The sequence below is a fragment of the Podarcis erhardii genome, assembly GCF_964252035.2.
Source record: "Podarcis erhardii genome assembly, chromosome: 1".
NCBI lineage: Eukaryota > Metazoa > Chordata > Lepidosauria > Squamata > Lacertidae > Podarcis > Podarcis erhardii.
The window spans coordinates 113,869,850-113,892,023 of record NC_138497.1 but is presented as its reverse complement, the minus strand read 5'-3'; the positions used below and the strand labels follow the sequence as shown (position 1 = coordinate 113,892,023).

Below are 22,174 nucleotides of genomic sequence, written 5' to 3'. Positions count from 1 at the left end.
CTGAATGTTATGGGAAATGGGGAGGAAACACAAAAGCAAGCTATTGCTGAAACTGTTGCTGATAAATATAGCTCCTGGGAAAGACAGTCAGCAGCGGTGTGACACAGCCCCAGATATCATCATGATTTGGATTGTCGAAATAACCCATGTTAGATGGGCATAAAAAATATGGACTGAAGCCTTCAAATCCAGCCAAATGTTTAGCACTTTTAAGCACCACTCATTTCAGAGAGAGGCACATAGCATTCCTATGCTCACATTATTCTGGGACCAGGGGAACCTCACCACAATGCAGGCAGAATTACTACCAATGCATGCTTAGTGGAAGGGCTTCAGTAGAGGCCTGTGCATTCAGTCTAAACCACTGAGCCTCTTGGGCTTGTCGATTCGGAAGTTTGGTGGTTCGAATCCCCATAACGGAGTGAGCTCCCGTTGCTCTGTCCCAGCTCCTGCCAACCTAGGAGTTCAAAAGCATGACAGTGCAAGTAGATAAATAGGTACCGCTCTGGCGGGAAGGTAAACGGCGTTTCCGTGCACTCTAGTTTTTGTCATGGTGTTCCGTTGCACCAGAAGCAGTTTAGTCATGCTGGCCACATGACCCAGAAAACTGCCTGTAGACAAACGCCAACTCCCTCGGCCTGAAAAGCGAGATGAGCACCACAACCCCATAGTTGTCTTTGACTGGACTTAACAGTCCAGGTTTAATGCATTCAGCCTAACCTGCTTCGTAGAGGTGTTAGGATAAAACATCAGGAAGACCTATAGTTGTCACTATCTTCTGTGGAAAAAAAGGTGGAATGTAAGTGGAATAAATACAGTACATGAGGCCTAGTTAGCTTTGAGGCTGTAAACCTGTGTGCTTTGTACCATGATTGTGGTATTATATGACTGAATGCCACTTCATTGGGGGAGGGGGAATGCTTCAAAAAAAATAATAATAAGGGAAACAATTGTGTGAGGAAGAGTTTGATCAAGTAACCTCCCACCCACAGTCTAAAGGGGTACAAATAGTATACAGGCTTAAAACATCAGTAATAAATCTGTTGTGCCTTAGTGGACAGTTACCTGCACTAAACTAGGCCCTGTACAGGTACACTACAGATCTTGTCTGTAAGTGAATCAATTTTTTAAAGGTTGCCACTGGCAGTTTATCTCACCAAAAAGCACATGCTACTTAAATGTTCATATCAAGGAGAAACTTTGCTGCCAAAGAAGATGGGGATGTCATAGGGTGGGACCTTTAGAGGGCTGTTATTAATTCTCTCAAATATTGGTGGAGATTGGTAGGCCTCCACACCCAGAGTTTGCTTAATAAGCTTGCCGATTTCATTTTGGTGCCTCCATATCTGTGTCACACTCTGCAAGTCGAAACTTGGGCTTCTGTAACCACAAGGAGCAAATTCTGACAAGTGTCTTGCCCTTCCCAATTTGCTGCCTTTGCGGCTTACATCCCAGGTGCAACAGTTTGCAGATTCAGATAGGTGAGTGAGTGGCACCTGTCAAAATACTTTCCCCGCTTCAAGATGGGAGCTGGGGAAGATAGCACATTCCAATAAGTGGAAGGCACCTATCGTAAATCGCTGCCTCCTGTATCAAGGATACAAATGGTAAAGATAGCAAATTCTGACAGGAAAGTGACATCCATCAGCATTTTCTAGAAGTGCTGTTCTTATTTCAGAATGTAAAATGATACAATCATCATCTTTTGCTGCTAGAAGCAAGTGCAGGCTGGAAGGCATTTTTTTCAGTGATATACTGCTTCTTTCTTTCCCCGCAAATTAAGCCTTGGGATTTCATTTCATTCCACCTGCTTAAGGAAAAAGCAGAGTGGGGGAGCTCATGCTGTCAAAATGTTCCCGAATCTGTATTCTCTGGTCTAGGATCTGGAATGGGGAACCTGTAGACCTCCAGACGTAGTAACACAGGAGCTGGGCTTTTAGTGTGGTTGCCCCTGTTCTGTGGAATAGTATTCTTGTTGAGATACAATGGGCACTGTCGAGGAACAAGATGTTGCTCAGTGGGTTAGAGTGCTGTGCTGATAATGCCAAGGTTGCAGGTTCAATCCCTGTATGGGATAGTTGCATATTCCTGCATTGCACAGGGTTGGACTAGAGGATCCACAGGACCCCTTCCAACTCTTCACCATCCTGACCATCATACATGGTGATTGGGGCTAGTGGGAGTCACAGTCACAGTCTAACAACAGAAGCTCCTATCATTCCTTTCTACACCGAGTAGAATGGAATGATAGGGATTCATACATTGTTTGATTCCAGTTTCGGTCTCTGACTTACAACATTATTGCCTCCCAGTTACAAGGTCTTATCTGCAGCAAGCCCTTAAATGCTAAAGAATTCCTCATCTTCCAGGCATTGTTTCTAGAAGCACAGTTCATATTGTAACTGCTACAAATATTGTTGTTGTTGCTGCCGCCGCTGTTATTATGATTTCATTTTCCAGCTGACTCTTACAGGATGTGAATCGGAAAACTTACAGTATCATATCAAGCATATTTACTTAGAGGTCAGACCCACTGAACTTCAACAGAACTCACTCCCAGACTCATCCAGCATTTTAGACTGCAGTTTACACACTTACCTAGGGGTAAGCCCCAATGAAATGAGTGCAATTTTAAAATATTCAGCTTTGATCAGAGGGCTTCCTCCATCTGGCTCTACCACCTTCTGCCCTGTGGCCTCTATTGTTAATGACCTCTGAGACAGCCGTTACAGGAACACAAGATATCTATCTTCACAGTGCCAGAAGTCCCCCCACCCCTTTTGCTTTCCTTTCTAATGTGTGTGCATGCGGGGCAGAGCGGGGAGAAACAGCCAGGGTAATGTATTCAAAATACCCAGCACCACTTCTGCCTTAAGCCTAAGTTTTGTATACATGGACTTTATTTAGAAAATTCCCAGACTCCCCCAAGTGGATAGCAAAGAAATGTAGCTCTAGAGATATTGCCAGGAAGATCCCTCCTGGCAGTCATTATCCATAATGAGCTAAATTCCTGCATTCTGATATACACTCTCTTTCCCCCATTAGCTTCAGAGCATTTGTTTGACAAGAATCATTGCCTAAGACTCTTCTTGCAAGCTGATGAGCTTTTTGCTCATTCCGTAGCTTAGCCTCTAATGTAGCGCGGCGGGGGGGGGGGGGACCTGTGGCCCTCCAGATACTGGTAGGATCCAACACCCCAGCAGATATTTAATGTTTTAAATATGTCCATTAAAAAAAAATCCTATTGTTTTATCACTTCAGTGTTTGCCACCCTGGGCTCCTTTGGGAGAAGGGTGGGATATAAACAACTTCTTCTTCTCCTCCTCCTCCTCCTCCTCTTCCTCCTGCTCCTCCTGAACCAGCATGGCCAATGGCCAAGGATTATGGGTCTGAGTGTCCAACATCATCTTTAGGGACACTTTCCCCTATGTCTGCTGTAATGTAAACCTCTTAGGATGAAGGGGTCAGATTGTTATTTTTATAGACCAGGAGGGTCCACCTCAAACCCTAACCCTTCAACAAAGCTTCCACTTTTTAATATACCATAATTATATATTTTTTAATCTGCATACGGAAGTTCTATAAAATGGCTTGGGTGGTTCTTTCAACTGTCTATTGTTCAAACTGTGCCCTCCTTGCTGTCTTGCCTTTCTCCTTATCATACAGCTCAACCATATGCATATTTACTGGGAAGTATTTGTGTTCGGTGCAGTTTACTTCCAGGAAAGTGTGCCGAGGACTGTAGCCTTTAAAAAAGCCATGAAATAAAAGCGTCATTATGTTTCTGGAAGGATCCATCTTAGAGCTGCAACCTTCAACTCTCTTACTGGAGAGAAGGCCCCACTGAAGACAGCGGGACTTACTTCAGAGTAAATATGACTTGGATGTATTGGCGGGGGGGTAAATGAGAGGACCGTTTGTAGTCCCTTCCATGTCTATTTTATTGATTAATTTTATTTAAACAATTCCTACGTTTCTATGATTGTGCTCCACAACCCACTTGTGTGCCATCATGATCTGTTTATCTGAAGGCTGGTAGTCTAAGGAACAAGTTGTAGTTTTTCTCAACCCAGGATTGTTCACACTCATCCTCAACACACTGCTTACAGTGTTGTTCAAACATGGACACCAGTTGGTTTTGGACTACAATTCCCATCATCCCTGACCACTGGTTCTGCTAGCTAGGGATGATTAGAGTTGTAGTCCAAAAACAGCTGGAGACCCAAGTTTGAGTAACACTGTGCTGCTAGATTGATTCTAGATCCTTCTGTTCCAAGGTTGGGTGTGGCTACTGGTACATATTTGAAAACTCTTCCCTTGGTTAGGTTATCCACACCTTTTCTTTCCTGCACATGCCCCAGGTGAATGAAGAAGGAAGTGATGGTTGCCACCTTTGTACATGCCACCATCCTTGGGCAGCTGTGGAGACATCTCCATTTCTGGGATTACCTGTATCTGTTTTCAAATGGACACACTGAGGAGAAACGTAGTTTCTCAAAAAGCACTTTACAGGGGCACAAAATATGCAGCACACCTAGATTGTGTGTGGACTACAGAAAAACAACAGGAACCCAGTTGCCACTCATTCTGGAAGAAAACGATGTGTGGACCCCAGTTAAAAAACCAGAGTAGCCAAGATGGGGTGGTGGGTGGTATTCACCTTCTTAGAATTATAATGTCAGATGTTCAAAGAATGGCTACAGACAGGGGTACCAACTTGAATTGGTACTCTGCATATTCGATCACAGGACAAGGTGCACACACACTATTTGAATGGCAATGCCTATCAACTTTTTGGGGGGAGGCCTTTGGCCCCTTGAAATATTTTTGGGGTGCCCTAAAGCCACCTCAGCCTCTAGGAGTCAGGCATAATAGCGTAATAAGTATGATAAAATTTAAAATCAACAACTTAATTGGTAAGTATTTGAAACCCGGTATGGCTTTTGGAAGTCCATTATATTAATAGCTCCAAGAGCAGCTTTCTCTCTTATTGCCACAGATCCCTTTAACTCTTGCGGTGCTGCTCTGCACCTGTTCAGCTCCGAAAAGAAATTCCATGCGGCCCCCAGCAAGCCTCTCCACTCGGCCTGCGTCTTAAGAGGCACCCCCGGCAGAGCGTGCGCCTCAATCTGCTTTTTCACCAATTAAGCCATCTTCGGGTTAGAGGAAGAAATAAAAGTCTCTGTAAATCCATTGCAGGAGGAATGGTCCCCAGGCTTTCCGCTGGCTGGCTATTGATCCCTTTAAGTGCCTGCTAATGAGACCCGTTTATACCCAATAAAGCACGCGCTACCGGAGCGCCAAAAGACAGATGAAGTGCTCGCAAGGAAGGGCAGCACCCCCCCCCCCCGAAAACCCGGGCACAGCGGGAAGAAGTATTGATCTGCTGCGGGGCCGCCCTTCAAGGGTTAACCTGCTCGAGGGGAGAGAGAGGGGGAGGGGGCGTGGCCACCGTGGCATCAAATCTTGAGGTGGGAGTCTACAAAAGAGAGGCAAAGCTGCCGGCTCTCTCCAAGTCCCGCGGTCTGTTCCTGAAAGGGAAGAGGCACTGAGGCTGGGAAAGCCTTGGAAGCCTTTGATTCTTCCCCATCGCCTCCGTATGTAGTTTCCTCAGTGGTGGAAAGGAAAAGCCTGCGTCCAGAAGGAAGCATTAATTTTCCTGCTTCTTGCTCTCCCATGCAACCCCTGACATTGAAAAATCCGGTCCTGCGGGGCAGCCCAGCTGCTCCTCGCTTGGGAACTGCTTCACGACGGCAGGCAGGCAGGCAGGCAGGCAATGACAGTTTCCAGGGGGGGGGGGACTACTACAGGGAAGGAGGCCCACAGCAAGGAGTCCCCCTAGCTCTGCTTCCTGTATCCCAACAAAGCGCAAGTAGGAAGCCCGCAAACAAGGCAGAGAGAAAGAGGAGCAGCGTTTGGTCTCGGATATACATTCCCTGGTGGTGGAGGCTCCACTGAGCTGGCGCGCATAGCAGAGAGTCGCTTGTAAGCAGCGAGGCAGTGGCTGCCCCGTCTTCCCCCACCTCCACAGGATCCCACCACAGCCTTGACCCCCGACAGCAGGCGTCGATCCGCTTCCCCCATCGGGAGCTGTCGGGAACGATTCCCCCCCCCCCCCACCAAGCGAGGGAAGCAGCTGCGAATGTCATATATTAGGGAAAGGGGATTCGCTGCAGCTGATGGAAAGGCTTCCCTCGACCAGCCAGTCAGCGACACTCGCTCGCCTACCTAAATAAAAAAAAATTTAAAAATTCTTCCCCTCCCCTCTCTTCCTTCTCTTATATTTTACCTGGGCGACGGCAGCAAGAAGCTGATGTGGGGAGCGGGGGCGCCCTCTTCGCTTCTCCTCCTCCTCTGTCCATTATTGCCCTCTTCTGTGGAGGGCTTCAGCCAAGAGTGAGGGTGGGGAGGGGGGAAACTGAGGAGGAGAGTGGGGGGGGGGGAGGAGGAGGAGAGAAGGCGGCGTGTGACAGATGCACTCCTCTGACAGCTCCCCGGCTAGTGGCTCCCTGCCATTGGCTCAGTGCAGCGGAGCGGCAAGGCTGCGCGCTATAATAGCACCATGCCTGTGCGAGGCAGCAGCTCAGACTCCTTCGGCAAAGCCAGAGAGATGCTAAAGCTGCTCCTCCTCTCTCTCCTCCTCCTCCAGCAGCAGCTCTGAGGGGAAGGGGGGGAAAGACCGTGGTCAATGCCTGCTGGCTCCGGCCATTGCTAAGCTCGCCTGCTTGCTGTGTCTCTGTCGGTCTCGCTCTTTCTTCCCCACCCTGCGGAAAGGGAGAGCCGGGCTGCCGCTACTTCCACCGCCTGAGCTGGAGCGAGCAGCCGGAGGGAGCGCGGTGTGCATGCCTCTGGTGCGCGCGCCTTGTGTGTGCTCGGGGCTCGCTTCCCCCCGGGTTTCCCCACCCACTCCCGCCGCCACCCCATCGCCGCTTCCTCGCACCGCCACCCTACACGCGCACGCACATACATACACGCGCGCGCGCACACACACGCCCGGCGCCTTGCTTCCCGGCTGATCGGGCACCCTCGGGGTGCATGGAAGCAGCGGCGGCGGCAGCAGCCCACGAGGCGGCTGCCCCATGGAGTGTTATTACATTGTCATCAGCTCCGCGCACCTCAGCAATGGGCACTTTCGCAACATCAAGGGAGTTTTCCGAGGTCCTCTCAGCAAGAACGGCAACAAAACTCTGGTAAGGAGCCTTCCTCTCCACCCGCCCGCCCCCTCTCCTCTTCCTCGCTCGCTCCATTATCTGTTGATGCCTCGCTTGGGTTAACTCTGGGTTCAGCACCGCAGCGTCCTGGACAGCTCCGAGCGGCGCGCTCCAGGGAAGGTTCTCTGTCGGTTTGGTGGAGATAGATTTGCTAAAGGATAGGGAAAACGATTACCTTGTGTTCAGTCTCCCCTGCTTTCTTGTCGGTTTACTTCTGGGTCTTCCTGGACAGGGCTCTCCAACGTGCTCGTTATGTGATGGGACCTGGTTTACCGTAACCCCCAGTGGAAGGGGCACAGATGCTCTTGCTTATTGGTCGAAGCAGTGGTTAGTTCGAGTCCTTCTTCTCTTGGAGGGTAGAGTGTTTAAAACAAGCTGTGCAGTTATCTGGTAGAGGTTACGACTCCAGAGGAAGTGGAATCCCTCTTATGTCTAGCTCTGGTTCAGCTTTGTTTAATACGAAAGAGGGTGTGAGGGTCTTCAGAAAGTGAAGGGAAAGGCAGATGGAGGCTCAAACTATTGAGTTTTTCATTAGGAGGTTGTTGAAGAACGATAGTAGTTTGGAGCATCCCCCTGTTAATAAGAAGGGGATGTAAATCAACTTATAGTACAATCCTATGCATGTCTACTCTGAAGTTGGCCCCACTGCTTTCAATGTACCTTACTCCCAGATAGTGTATCTAGGATTCACTATTCTCATTTGACTTCCAAGTGCTTCTCATTTGACTGTTCTCATTTGACTTCCAAGTGCTTAAGAAGGCACTCCTATACCTTCTCCCTCAGGAGTAAGCTTCTTTTGCACATAAGGTTGATGCTGACTAACTGCCCATGGGGTGGCTTGAGTTGAGAATGCACTAAAGGCACACCTACCTCAATGATATATTGGTATATTCAGGTTGCCAGCCAAATTACATTAGTTGGGATGTTTGGCTGGCAACTCTTCTGTTAAATCTGTTGACGAACACATGCTTGGTTTGACTTGAGAGTGATCACATTTGTTGTGTCTGTGTTTGAAATTGTTGACGCTGGAAGGAATTGTTTTCTGAAGAAGTTCAGCTTCTTCATATGACAAATGAGATGCAGGAAGGCTACCCACTGTGGACCTGTCACCATGTGCAAGAGAGTCCTGAAAAAGTTCTATAGTACTGGATCCAGCTTTGGAGAGAGGAACGCTGTTTTCTCACTAGTGCTTATTGAAACTTTTCTATAGCAACAATGCAGTAGGAATTCAGCACATGCCCCTTGTGTGGAAGAGTTGCTTCCTATGCTTGCTAAAGATGGTTACCTTGTGATTTCTCTGTAAATATAGTGACTGAGCAAAGTTTGAGGCAAGTCCTAAAATAAATTACACTAAATAGAAAATGACACTGGTTTAGGAAATGTTGGCGCTCTCTTCTATGGTTATCACTGGAAGCACCTTGTTAAATTCATTCATGTTTCATCAAGCAGGGACACACAGAGATCCCTATGAAATAATAATGGAAGATGGTATGAATTATGCCAAGTTGGGGGCTGTTCTCTTTAAGGAGCAATAAGGCAAGAATGATTCATTGATGAAATTAGCAAGCAGTCCACAAGCATTTCTATCCATGTTGGTTAAACTGTGTCAAAATCTTATTACCTTCATTGTTCACTAGCCTGAGCTTTCATTGCTATGATTGGTTTGTGTATACAGAATTTTCTCTGTGTCTTTAACAACTGTGATCCTAAATACAATTCCTTGGAAGCAAGTGCCCATATTGCCAATGGAATGTACTTCCAAGCAGGTGAAATGGGTTCCTATCTCAAATATCTATAGGTAAATTTGTTACCAATGGCAAGGGAAGATTTGCTGCAATATTTCAGATGCCTGGAACAAAGTTAATGTTACAACTTGTGGAGAATCGCAGCTCAAGTTGATGCACTTCTGTAAAGTTCTGTTTGGTGACAAGTGGCACTTTGAAATGTCATGTTGATCACATTCCAAAAAATATATATGTCAAATGCCTTTTGTCATGTACCACTAATACATCTGAAAGTTCAATTATCTGCTTATTATTCGGCATGATTGGGAGCAAATCTTAAGATAGTTTCTTACGTACCACATTCTCATGTAGAAAAGTCCTAAATGTCACCAATCCCTGAGTACTGACACAATTTGTTTTGCCTTGAAGTTATTTTGGCATGTGGCAAAATTGGCCTTTGCTGCAAATCTAATTCAGTTTTGGTATTTGGGGAGAGTTTTTTTGTTTTTTTTAAAAAAAGTTAATTTAATGAAAGTGATACAGAAGACTTCCTGAAAGGTAATATAAGGAAAATCTTCTTATAATACAACCTAATGCTCTCAAAAATGAAATTCATTTCTTTTTGGAAGTGAATGCAAAATTATTTCACAGACCCAGTCAACCTGCATGTAAATGTACTTCTTAAATGTAATTTAAAGTGGAAAAATCTTTCAAGGGAGATATGGGGTTTTTCATAAGTAAAAAATACATAGTCTGCAATCTTGACTTTCTCTTCTTGATACATAATAGAAAGGGGCATTATGCATGAAAAAAGGAACCAAATTAACAGTGTAATGGACAGGAGGGGAAAGAAGTAGAGCTGGCACCCAACTGAAGACAGTGCGGTTAACTTTGTTAAAGAATGAAATTAAGTTGCATGATTTTACATATTAGGGCAAATGGAAAAAGCTATTCATTTTTGTTTTTAGATCATGGATGGGAAGGGGGAAAGTGTTGCTATCCAGGTGTTCCTGGACTACAACTCTTGCATTCCTTTAGCATTGACCATGTGGGCTGGAGCTGATGGGAATTGGAGCCTTATAATATCTGGAGGGCTGCAGTTTCCCCATCACTGTCCAAGCAGGCACCACCTTAGAAGATGTGTTCCATGCAAGAAGGCATCATCTAAGTTAGTGCTTACCACCCACAGTTTTTCTGTCAGAATGTTTATTTTAAAAGGGTTTCCTGATTTATTAGTATTTAAAACTTTTAATAGATTAAGCAGTGCCCCCAGGTTAATGTAACTGCTGAACTAAAAGTTGTAATCTATGGTGAAATATATACAATTCAGTTGTCCCCAAAGTAGCAAGTCCATTGTGATCTGTGCTCACACCCCAAATCCAGCTGTTGTCAACAGTCTTTGCTAGTTGTAGAGTGTGGTAAAAAGCAACCATTTCTTCAGAGTTCATGGAATAACTTCAGTGCTGTTTATTAAGTCTTTGGTTGACGGTTGACTTTGTCCTGAAGAGATGTAGATATATCATTCCACCAAAAAATTGTGTGCATCTCTTTCTCTTTCTCTTTCTCTGTGTGTGTGCTTGTGTGTGAAATGAATATACATATATATGCATACACATGACTGAAGCTAAAATGAACTTCTACCAAAAGCTTTTTGTGACATCAACACTGTATAATCAACTTTAGTGCAGGAGACCCACGTTGTTTTGTTGGCAAGGAAGTGCATACATTCCCAGGGAACATCAGATATAGAAAAACCCATAAGACTGGTTAAATGAGCAATTTATGATTTTAGATGTAATGAAAGGGCCCTGGTTATTTCAGCTTTCAAAGGAGTTTATTTTATGGCATTTGTGCAATTTCTCCATTGGCCAAGAGGGGCCACTGCTGAGCAGTTTATTCCCCCTCTCTTACGCTCTCATCTCTTTCTCCTCTGAACTAACTTTGCTATGTGGTTGTGGTCTTAAGAATGAGGACAGTAGATGTTAATCCCACTCCTGATCTAGTGAGCAAAGAAGCACAAATCTGAGGATTTATTGCTCTTTCTCAGATTTCTAGTTGGGGGTGGAAGGGGTGATGGTGCCTTAGGTCTTTTCTTCGCTTGCTTCACTGCTTGTGAGTGACTTGAAAGAGATGCTTGTGAAAGTGCAGCTACATGGTGTTCAATAGAGGAAATGAAGAGCCTCCATTCATATCGGTTCCGTAGTAGGAAAGTGTGACACCCTAGCACCCTCACATTCATGGTCAAGTAAATCAATAAAAATAACTGAGTTTTTGTTCCCTGCTAACATAAACCCTGGCTATGCCCATGATCACATCATTTTCATTTCTACTATGAGACGGAGGGAAATGTTTCGCCGTGATGAGGATGCAAAAGGAAACTGAAGAACAAAGAAGTTGGGGGACAGGGAAGGAGACCACAAGAGCTGTGAGACTGGAAAATGGCTATGGATCTAGAAGACCATGAGTGAACATTGTAGTGAATGTAAAGGTTGGATAAGATGCTGTAAGCCCAGGACGGAAATTTGTGGTCCTCCATATATTGTTGGACTCCAACTCCCATCAGCCTTTGCCAGTATAGTTAGCGGTCAGGAATGATGGGAGCTGTAGTTCACTACTAAGTGGAGGGCCACAGGTTCCTTGCCTCTGTGGTAAATGGGTGTAATTGAAACAAATGTTCAGAAGGAGCACGGAAATGAACTCAAGCTTTGACGCTGTGTGTCACTGTATGTTGTAATTAAAATTATGTAGTGAAAATTGAGGTCCTGTAAATGTTTCCCTGGGAATAAGTACAATGAAGCTCAACAGGACCTATTTCCAAGTAAATAAAGGTAAAGGACCCCAGTTAAGTCCAATCAAAGGCAACTATGCTGTGCAGCGCTCATCTCGCTTCAGGTCGAGGGAGCCAGCGTTTGTCCACAGACAGCTTTCTGTGTCATGTGGCCAGCATGATTAAGCTGCTTCTAGCACAACAGGACACTGTGACGGAAGCCAGAGCACACAGAAATGCCATTTACCTTCCCGTTGCAGTGGTACCTATTTATCTACTTGTACTGGTGTGCTTCCGAACTGCTAGGTTGGCAGAAGCTGGGACAGAGCAATGGGAGCTCACCCCCTCATGGGGATTCAAATCGCTGATCTTCCGATCGGCAAGCCCAAAAGGCTCAGTGGTTTAGATCACAGCGCCACCCGCTTCCACTTTCCAAGTAGCTATGCATATGATTGCACTGTAAGTATGTAGAGAATTCACAATAAAGTTGCAAAGGATGTGTATTACAAAGAAATGATGGTTCTAGATTCAGGTAGGTAGCTGTGTTGGTCTGACGCAGTATGCATATATATATATATATATATATATATATATGTATGTATATATATGTCCAGTAGCACCTTAGAGACCAACTAAGTTTGTTCATGGTATGAACACTTCTTCAGATACATGAAAGCTCATACCAAGAACAAATTTAGTTGGTCTCTAAGGTGCTACTGGACAATTTTTTATTTATTTTTTATTTTTATGTATTTCTAAATAAATGATGGTGGGATTTAGTTGGAATTGTATTAGAAAGATTCCTTTCCATGACAGGACTTTATTTAATTTAACTGCAAAGTAGCAAAATAATTAAAATGAAATAAATTTTGAGCACAGAAGAATTGTTCGCATTAGCCCAACAACAGCTGGACAAAACATACCAACTGTTTCAAAACTCTCACGTGCAACATGAAGACAAGAAGCAACGATATAGCAGGTCAGACTATTCTGCCCAGTGCTGTTATTCAGGCTAACAGTGTCTCTCCAGCATCTCAGAATCCTGTCATCCTGCTTTTTTCTTCTTCTGGGGGTACTCAAGGGTATGCAGTACCAACAACTGCCCCCCCCCCAAAAAAACCTTAAAAGTGTGACACTTACTGTAATGACTTTATGGTGAATACCAGACCTTTTCCGCTCATTTTTTAAAAAATAATAATCACTTGTATCATCTGACACCTGATCATTTTAATTGAAGATGCTAGAGATTGTACCTTGGACCTTCTGCATGCAAACATGTGCTCTGCCACTGCATAATAATCCCTTGCTAAAAATAGTGTGTTATAAGTACAGGAAAAGCCCAGCCTATAGGAGCAGTTAATCAATGGAATAAAATATCTGGAAAGGAAGTGGAATTTCTTTTAGAGGGAGCTTTCAAAGAAATGAAAGTAGGGCTGTACTTAGACACACACACCCCGCTCTCCATTGCAGTGCCAGTATTCCATTTTAACTTCTGCAACGCAATTCAACTCTTTGTTTATTGTTTACATTTTATACTACTTACTATAAAGAAATTCTTGAAGTGATTCATGTCATAAAGATGGTACTTTTAAAACCATTTTGAAAAGCAGAAAGATCAAGAACTAAAGGACTATAGAATCCAGGGTTAACGATCAAGATTCACAGGCAAAGGGGCATGTTTTTAATAATAATAATAATAATAATAATAATAATAATAATAAATTTGTTTATTTTATTCTGCCCATCTGGCTGGGTTTCCCCAGCTACTCTGGGTGACTCCCAATAGAATATTAGAAACACGATAAAACATCAGACATAAACAGGGCTGCCTTCAGATGTTTTCTAAAAGTCAGGTAGTTGTTTATTTCCTTGACATCTGATGGGAGGGCGTTCCACAGGGCAGGTGCCACTATTGAGAAGGCCCTCTGCCTGCTTCCCTGTAACCCTGTATAGGAAGAACACTTCTATGTTGAGATTTCCTGAGTAATAGGAAGGGGAGAGCATTCCACAGGGGAGGGACTATCTCAGAGACAGCCTGCTTCTAAGTTGCCATCAAAGAACAATTTGCAGGTTCCGGCAAAACCCACGAAGCTTCCCTTGAATATCTTCATGATTGAACAGTTTATACAGGGGAAGGATGTTTTCCAGGTAACCTAAACTGCTGAGGACTTTGTTCTACTGAGTACCCAGGCAGCTGCATGTGGGACCAGCTGTAGCTTCTGGATCAGATTCAAGGGGAGCCCTACACATTACCATAATCCAGTCATGAGGCCATCTAATCATGAGGTCATCAGTGCATGAATCACAGTGGCTGACCTATTCCTGCTTGCTGTTCTGGAGCAGGTCTTAGCTGGTGTACCAGCCACAGCTGGTAGTAGACACTTGTCCCCACAGAAGCTTCTTGAGCCTCTCATGACAATGACTCATCCAGGGTCTAAATGACAGAAACTGATCCCGCAAAGAATAAGGCAATACATTGGACACCACAGGCAGTATCCAACTAACTTGTTCCATCAGTGTACGCATTTGCACGTTGGAACTACCCCCTATCTCTTCCCTGCTGCATATCCCCTAAATCTGTTCTGGGGATTTGTGCAACCCTCTGGAATAGATCTGGGGAGGGTGCAGGGCAGGGAGGGGAGAGGGAAAGGTCAGTTGCACACGCAGGAGTACTTGTACTGACAGAATGAGTTAGTTGGAAACCGCCTCACGTCTGATACTATACTAACCTGAGCAATTTTATCCTTGAATTTTATATAAAAGTGGTCTCAGCAGACCTCTGACAGTTCCAACATGCAAGTCACTGAGCTAAACATTATTTAGGGCAAAATCTCACTGTTTAGTGTGTTCCTTTATATTCAACGAGACTAGAAAAGGTGATGGTGATATTTGAAATTTCTTTTGGAGGAGGAATGCTTGCCTGGCACTTTGCTTACATATCTTTACGGATCAGGCAAAAATGTTTCTTAATCAGGCCTTTGACTGATCAAGATTCTATGGCTTTTTAAATGTGTTGTAGGAAGGTGGTTATTGGCTTGTTTTTATTTTATTATGTATTTTGGGTTCCCATTTTGCATTTTTATGTTGTGAACTGCCTGTGATATTCAGATGAAGGGGGTATACAAACTGAAACGGTGGTGGTGGTGGTGATGATATTGTATCTGCCCTCAGTCTACTAGGCATTCTTAAATAGAACACACTACAAAAAGCCCCAGGCATTGTTTAAGGTGGGGTTGCCAACTGGTGACCCACAAGCCAAATTTAGGCCCCAAAGTGTTGTGATCTGATGTCCCTGCAAGTGTTGATCTAGGGGTAGTAAATGTTTTGCTCATGCTTTCACGTATATGAAAAAGAAACAATGGGCTGCCATGCCTATTTTGGTTGAACACTACTGTCTCTCAGTTTTGCGCTCACTCTTGAAAATTAAAGGTTCAAAGCAGATTTGTTTCTCAAGGACATCACCTGCTATTTTTTATCTTGCAGTGCCTGAGTAAATGAGCCCCCATGCTTGCAAAGTCCTTGCTACAAAATGATGTTGGCTTGATTATTGAACCAAGTTTGTTGCTGTGTTTAAAGTTTAAGGTTCCTAGTGTATTTATGAAGTGTGCTGTGCTTCTGTCAGCATGCAGCTGGTTCCAGAAATCATCTTCTTCTTCTTCTTCTTCTTCTTCTTCTTCTTCTTCTTCTTCTTCTTCTTCTTCTTGTATAGTCATTTAGTCATGTCTGACTCTTCGTGACCCCAAGGACCAGAGCACGCCAGGCACTCCTGTCTTCCACTGCCTCCCACAGTTTGGTCAAACTCATGCTGGTAGCTTCAAGAACACTGTCCAACCATCTAGTCCTCTGTCGTCCCCTTCTCCTTGTGCTATCCATCTTTCCCAACATCTTTTCCAGGGAGAGGTGGCCAAAGTATGGGAGCCTCAGCTTCAGGATCTGTCCTTCCAGTGAGCACTCAGGGCTGATTTCCTTCAGAATGGATATGTTTGATCTTCTTGCAGTCCATGGGACACTCAAGAGTCTCCTCCAGCACCATAAGTCATTAAATTCACCTCTCTTCTGTTATGGTCTAAGTCACATACAATCCATGCTCTAGAGGCTGAACCCTCCAGCAATGATTTTGTGCCTTTTCTCATGACTGCACAGACAGACGATCCCCCTACAAGCTTCTTGTGGGCCCACAGTTTACAATTTTTCATCTGCTGTATACACAAAAGAGATGGCATCAGTGCTTCAATATTGTCATTGCTGGATATTTTCAGATAAATTTGCAGAAAGGAATCCTCATCAGTGCTCTCACCACTGAGGGCAGAGTGAGGTTGGTGAGGCAGTGCCTCCCCCCCCCCCCATTTGTCCTGATGCGACTGTCTCCATTGGTCTCCACAAGCATCCAAAATGCAGTTCATTCAGACGGGGTCCTATCCAAATCCTATCAAACCTTTGCATTAGCAACTGACATTAAAAGAAGTCATGTAAATGCAAAATATAGATTTCCAGGCGTCCTGAATAAATGACAGTTGCCACAGACCAATTTGCTGCTGATAGAAGAGCACCTCAGGCAACCGCTAAGGTTGGATTGAAGAAACTGTTGTACATATTGCTTTTCAGTATCTGTTGGAGGTGGAAATGAAAACCTTATGGTGTGTCGGCATATGTTGTTGGCAGCGCAGTAGGTAGCATAGAAAGGGGAAGAAATGTAGAAAGCTTCTGCGGCGACTGGTTATTTCTTAGCTGTTAACGTTTTTTGTGCTCTTGATAGGTTCAGCTGGTAAAAAAATTCAGTCCTACAAAAAAGGGGCGATACTATTTCAGAGGCATGTGTTATAGAATAAATATTTAGTATACTGGTTCCATGAAAAGCTTGGTTTAAAAGGACAGGAAGCCTCAGAAAGCCAAACTCCCAGGGAAACAGCAAGTATCCCCTTCCCCAGAACAAGTAAAACAAAGCTTGTGAGAATCCTGAGGGTGACAATCCTGTGCCTTCTGGTAATAATAATAATAATAATAATAATAATAATAATAATAATAATAATAATAATAAATAAATAAATAAATAAATATTTTATTTATTACCCCCCCCCCCAGCAAAGACCAGGCTCAGGGCAGCTAACAAACAATAAAAAACAAGTTGATTGAAATGCAACTTAAAAAACAAGATTAAAATACAACATTAAAACATTAAAATGCAGCCTCATCACAGGAGGAGAAAGAAAAAAGAAAGAGGGGGAGGGAATCAAATTGACTCCAAGCCAAAGGCCAGGCAGAACAATTCTGTCTTACAGGCCCTGCGGAAAGAAATCAGATCCTGCAGGGCCCTGCTCTGATGAGACAGAGCGTTCCACCAGGCCGGAGCCAGTGTTGAAAAGGCCCTGGCTCTGGTTGAGGCTAATCTAACTTCCTGAAGTAAGTAAGACAACTAATCTCAGTGGGCCTTGCTTCTGAGTCAACCTGCCTAGGACTGGACTGTGCAAGCAGTTGACCTTCCTAAATTTCAAGAGCAGATTTTTAAAGATTGTTTCAGTCTTTGCCCATCAAAATTATTCACTGAGGGAAAACCTTTTCACAAAAGTCTAGCTTTGTCCTAATAAACTTGTTCAGTAGTGCTATAGTATTGTTTTTATTAATAATATTGAAAAATGGAGCTTCCTTGTCTTTTCATAAGATGCACAATTTAAGAAAAAAAGCAAAAAGAAATCAACAGATAAACAAGAGGGGGAACCAACGGCAGATCCTTGAAAACAAAAGGGGACCGGGGCAGGGGGACACTGAGACAGTTTGCCAATCACTTACAGGCATTACGATAGGATCCCAAAACAACACATTGGTTGAGATGCTCCAGTCTAGCTAGGAAGAGGCTTCCATTTGTGTATTCCTAGCTAGATGGGGGTACACTTGCAGAAATGAGTTGTAGTCATGCAGTCCTTGTCTTTGGTCCAACAGTCAGTGCTTCCAATTGCTTGCTCAGGTGGGGGAGCAGAGAAGGATGGACTTAGTCTTCCTTTTCCTGTCAATCAAGACACAGACTGGTGGAATGCTAAGCCTTTTGGAAAGGGGTTATTGCATGGAATGTCAGTATTGTGGACTTGGAGAGGGAGCTGAAGGGCTGAATTGATGGCTAGAGTGAGATTTAAATCTTAGCTACTATGTGACAGTTATTTGATACATGAATATAGATATTCCAATAAGCATCTTTGACTTTGCTTCCATGATAGTTTCATGGTATAACTAGGACTTACCCATCCAAAACTTTTATTAGCTCACTTTTCAAACCAGTAAATAAATCCAGCTCTAGCATATGCCATACTAATTTCCAAACTTGTTTCCATTTTTTTTCTTGCTTAAAAACAAATCCTTAAGAAAGATATGGTTCTTCTGTTACCACTTGTCCATCTGTCCATATTCCATGTTACATTTGACATTTAACTAAAAAGGAAGAAACCCCAAAGGCACTTGTTTCCTTCTTCTTTTCATCCCCTTGGTTTTAATTGGTAGAAAATCCCAATGTCATTTGAGTGATTCTGAAAATGCTGAGGGTCAAGGTCAGAAATTTGAGTGACTTCTGTAGAAAGTGTCTAATTAAGGAAAACTAATAACCAGAAAATAAAAATCAACAGAATACTTTCCAGAGTTTAGTAATACCTAGAAAAGTGTACTCAAGTGCGCCATGACTACAAAATCTACCATAGCCACATTGGCTGGAATAACATGGGTGCATTTAATTCGGGAAATGTAAAAATAGAACCCAAACTGAGAAGTGAGATTGTACAACGGATGGAATCCAGATGAGAAGGACCAGCTCCTGGCATCCTTGGACAGCTGTCAGGGCCCATTGCCCTAGACCTTCCTACATCTTTGTTTTCCTAGGCCTGGCACTCTTAGCAGTGGCAAGATCTAGCTTTCAATGTCCCACAATGCCACTGACCTTGCATTGCTTTGGGAATAATAACATGGCTAGGTAGAAGCAGCTGCCCAGGACTGCCTGATTTGTTATCAACCACAGTTAGGTAAGCCTGCCAGGTCTGCTGGCAAAGGAGAGAGCCCACCAGAGGACACAGTGCCCAGAGCTCCCTGAGAGGTGGACTAAATGGAAGCACTGGGCTGATAGGTGCCATCTTCTCAAGATGATTGAGGGGACCCAATGTGACATCCTGATGTTGCCAAAGGGCGGAGCTGAATGCCTTCTGAACATTGAGGGAGTCTGGCTCCTAAAAGAACTTAGGGGCCTCCGAAAGTGCCTCAGCCCCTAGAGGTTGATGCCTATGATTGGGCTTAAGAGATAAGATATATTTTTGGTAGGTAGAAACTCTAGCTTGCAGCTGAACTAGAACAAAATGCATCTTACTAGATTCAAGTAATTCCAGGAGTGGGAGCTTTTCTGTCATTTCCAGCCTTTCTAAACTTTCACATACTCATTCCTTAGTAACTGATTTCATTGCTGCAGAGGTTGGATCTAATTAATCCAGCCTTGAAATTTATAATCTTAAATCATGCAGGATTTCTTGCCAGGTTTTTAATCTCGGGAAGGGTTGACAACCTATATATGAAGGGATACCTGTCTGGGTAGATAAATCAAGTAGTCAGAAGCTACAGGTGAGTTGATTTGCAGAGTATTCATAGCAGCGTCCTTCAAAATTGCTAGCAGTGTTTGAAGGGATTTACTGTCACTACCCACGTGACACGTTTAACACTTCAGCAGGTGAACTGACCTTTAAATATGATCCTTCTCAAAGAAGTAGTGACAGAATAAAGTCTGATAACTGAAGCTCTGACTACATTTAGGCCAGCTCTGCAGACTTCAATAAGAGTACTGTGGTTTTAAAACAATTAAGGATCTGGGTATTTTTTTAAGGATATTTTGTTCCCTTTATAAACACATCCTATTCAGCAGAATGTCCATACTAAAAAAGAATTTCTTTTACTTTCCCATGTCTCATTTGTCCACACAGACAGTCTGATAGACTACAGTGATACACGAGATTTTATTTATTGTATATGGACAACAATCACATGGCTTGTATAATAAATTTAAATGTCTGTCAGTGAGGGCAAATGAGGTCAAGGACAGTGAATGCAAAGAAGAAGAACTAGCAACTAGAGGAATAAAAGGATTGCACACAATGTGTTCCCCCCCCCCCGCCATGAGAGGTTTATTTCCTTTACCCCCAGCAATTTGTTCAGCCACACTGAGTCTATCAATTTACAAAGTGGATTATATTCAGTACAATTAGAGTACCAAGTAACTATTTTTCATGGTATTACTAATGGGCCATACTGTCTGTTGGAGATGAAACAGCAGGGATCATTCCATTTGTAACTGAAGGGTTAATTCTGTTAGTGTTAAAGTCAAATAGGCAGAGTGGCATGATCTTCACTTACGTATGTAACACAGACACTGATTAGCTGTGCAGTTCTGAAGGAGTTTTTCCACCCTGCTATGTAAAAGACTTGATTAAGAAAGACAACATCTCTGTTCCTTTCTCCTCAAAGCATACATTGTTTGCTCAATTTATGCTCAGTAAAGTGCTATCGGGATCCCCCTCCCCCTGCTCTGGATTCCATCTGTTTTATTTAAGTGACTTTGCTAACACTGTCATGTACCACTTACAGCAGCTTTAATGAAAAAATGTTGTCGGTGGTGGAAGGGTTGTGCTCCCAATATTCTCTCCTCCCACCCCCCAGCTTGGAAAACCAGTTTAAATGAAAAATAGGTAATGTTGCAATATGGAAAGATATTGCAACACTGAAAACATGTTGCTAAGCCATGCATGTTTTATACATGTCTCACATTTCAGTTGGGCGCCTTTGTTCTTTCTTTAAAGCAGGCATTCTCTTGGTTCCTCAAATCAAAATCGGCAATTGCCATGTATACATCAAATTTGTTACAGCTAATGATTGGCTGATCAGGAGGGTGCGCCAGGCTGCTTTCCAGGAATCACTTGCTTCATAATGGAAAGTGTAACCTCTCTCTCTCTCAACATGTGAGTGACACAGGAGAAACTGCAATATAAAGTGTCACCCTACAGTTTCATTTTCTCCAGGATTGGTTAGATTTGCACCCTGCCTTTCTGAGACTTATGACCCACCCAAGGTGACTTACGTAGAATTAAAATCACAACCATAGCAAAACATCTATTATATATAAAGACAGAGGTGACAGATAGAAACAGTCCTTAGCAGAGACACTTATCTAAGGTGGCACAGTGAAAGAAAATGGCAATATCAGCCCTTGCTGGCAAACGTTTTCCAAGAACTAGAGTAAAGATGTTTCCCAGACCCTTCTACCCAGTTTGGGTAAACTGTGACCCTCTCATATGATAGGTTTGCCATATTTCAAAAGGAGAATATCCAGACATGGACTGCCATACATCCAGATTTTCCTGGACATTTCAGCGATTTCTGTCCAGATGCTGTTTAAGAGAGCCAAATACCAGCTATGTCTGGGAAATTGTGGGCGTATGGCAACTCTACCATATGATGATGGATCTCCCATCATTCTTGAGCATTGACCAGGTTGGCTGAGGCTGATGTAGGATTTTGGAGTCCAAAAACAATGGGAGAGTCGCAGATTGGCTGCCCTCTGCTTTAAATGGACATACTAATGGTCGACTGCATGGGTTCTACTGATGAACTGTGAGCCCTTCTCTTAGCATCACATTTCCTTATTCTTGGATTCAGTTCACAATGTCAAGTGTGAGTCAGGCTATGCACAGGTACAGTGGTGGTGATGCACAATGATGGCAGGTGGGGGGGATGCTGCATCCATTGTGTTCTGTGGAAGCACAAGAGCAAGGCCTAGAATAGATTGTTTTCTGGCACAAATCTTGGAGAGGCTAGATTGTGTGGGGATATATAAAGCAAGGTCAGGCAAGACAGAACTTCTGAGAGCTTCCAGGAAGTTGCTTCAACAAAGGGCTGAAGTCAGCTGAGTGCTGAAGCCTGCATTTGGCAAGCAAAAGACTCCATAGCATCTTCCATTAAAAATATTAGGTAGGCAAAGATGGGGAAGACCTCACTGAGAGCTGGTGCCAATTGGAGTAGACCAGTGTTCTTCAACCATGGGTTCAGAGATGATGATCAACTGCAAATCTCATCATTCCTTGCTTCTATCTAAACTGGTTGGCATGATGGTAATTGTAGGCCAACAACACCTAGGGAACCAAAGTTGAAGAACACTGGAGTAGACGGTAGGGCTACATGGACAAGCCCTTGCATTAAAACTGATGAGATTTCGCCATTGATTTTATAATACAAAGTGGCTATATTGAGCTTCTGTTGGCTTCTACTCACTGCAAATAGCAAAAACTTCATTTCTCATCTATTTCCAAAGACTTTAGAATGTCTCGCCTCACTTTCATGAGTGCTGGAAACATGTTTTAACAAATACTTGCATTCTTAGAATAGCATTCCCCTTTGGTTACCCTATTGCACAACCCTGACTTAATGAGAGCCCCCCCCCCCTTTAAGTAAGTAAGTAA

The 22,174-nt window shown here is 43.6% G+C and overlaps 1 protein-coding gene and 1 long non-coding RNA gene across 2 annotated transcripts in view; one reads left to right on the top strand and one right to left on the bottom strand.

The window, feature by feature from the left end:
* The window catches only part of LOC309335933, a 771,786-nt gene that overhangs the window by 547,442 nt on the left and 202,170 nt on the right, over positions 1–22,174 (bottom strand). The window lies entirely within an intron of this gene.
* The window catches only part of ZNF804A (zinc finger protein 804A), a 254,590-nt gene continuing 239,040 nt past the window's right edge, over positions 6,625–22,174 (top strand). Inside the window, exon 1 of the mRNA XM_081858908.1 lies at positions 6,625–7,190. Within this exon, the coding sequence (XP_081715034.1) occupies positions 7,080–7,190 (111 nt within the window). The 5' untranslated portion in view covers positions 6,625–7,079. The remainder of the gene's footprint in view (positions 7,191–22,174) is intronic.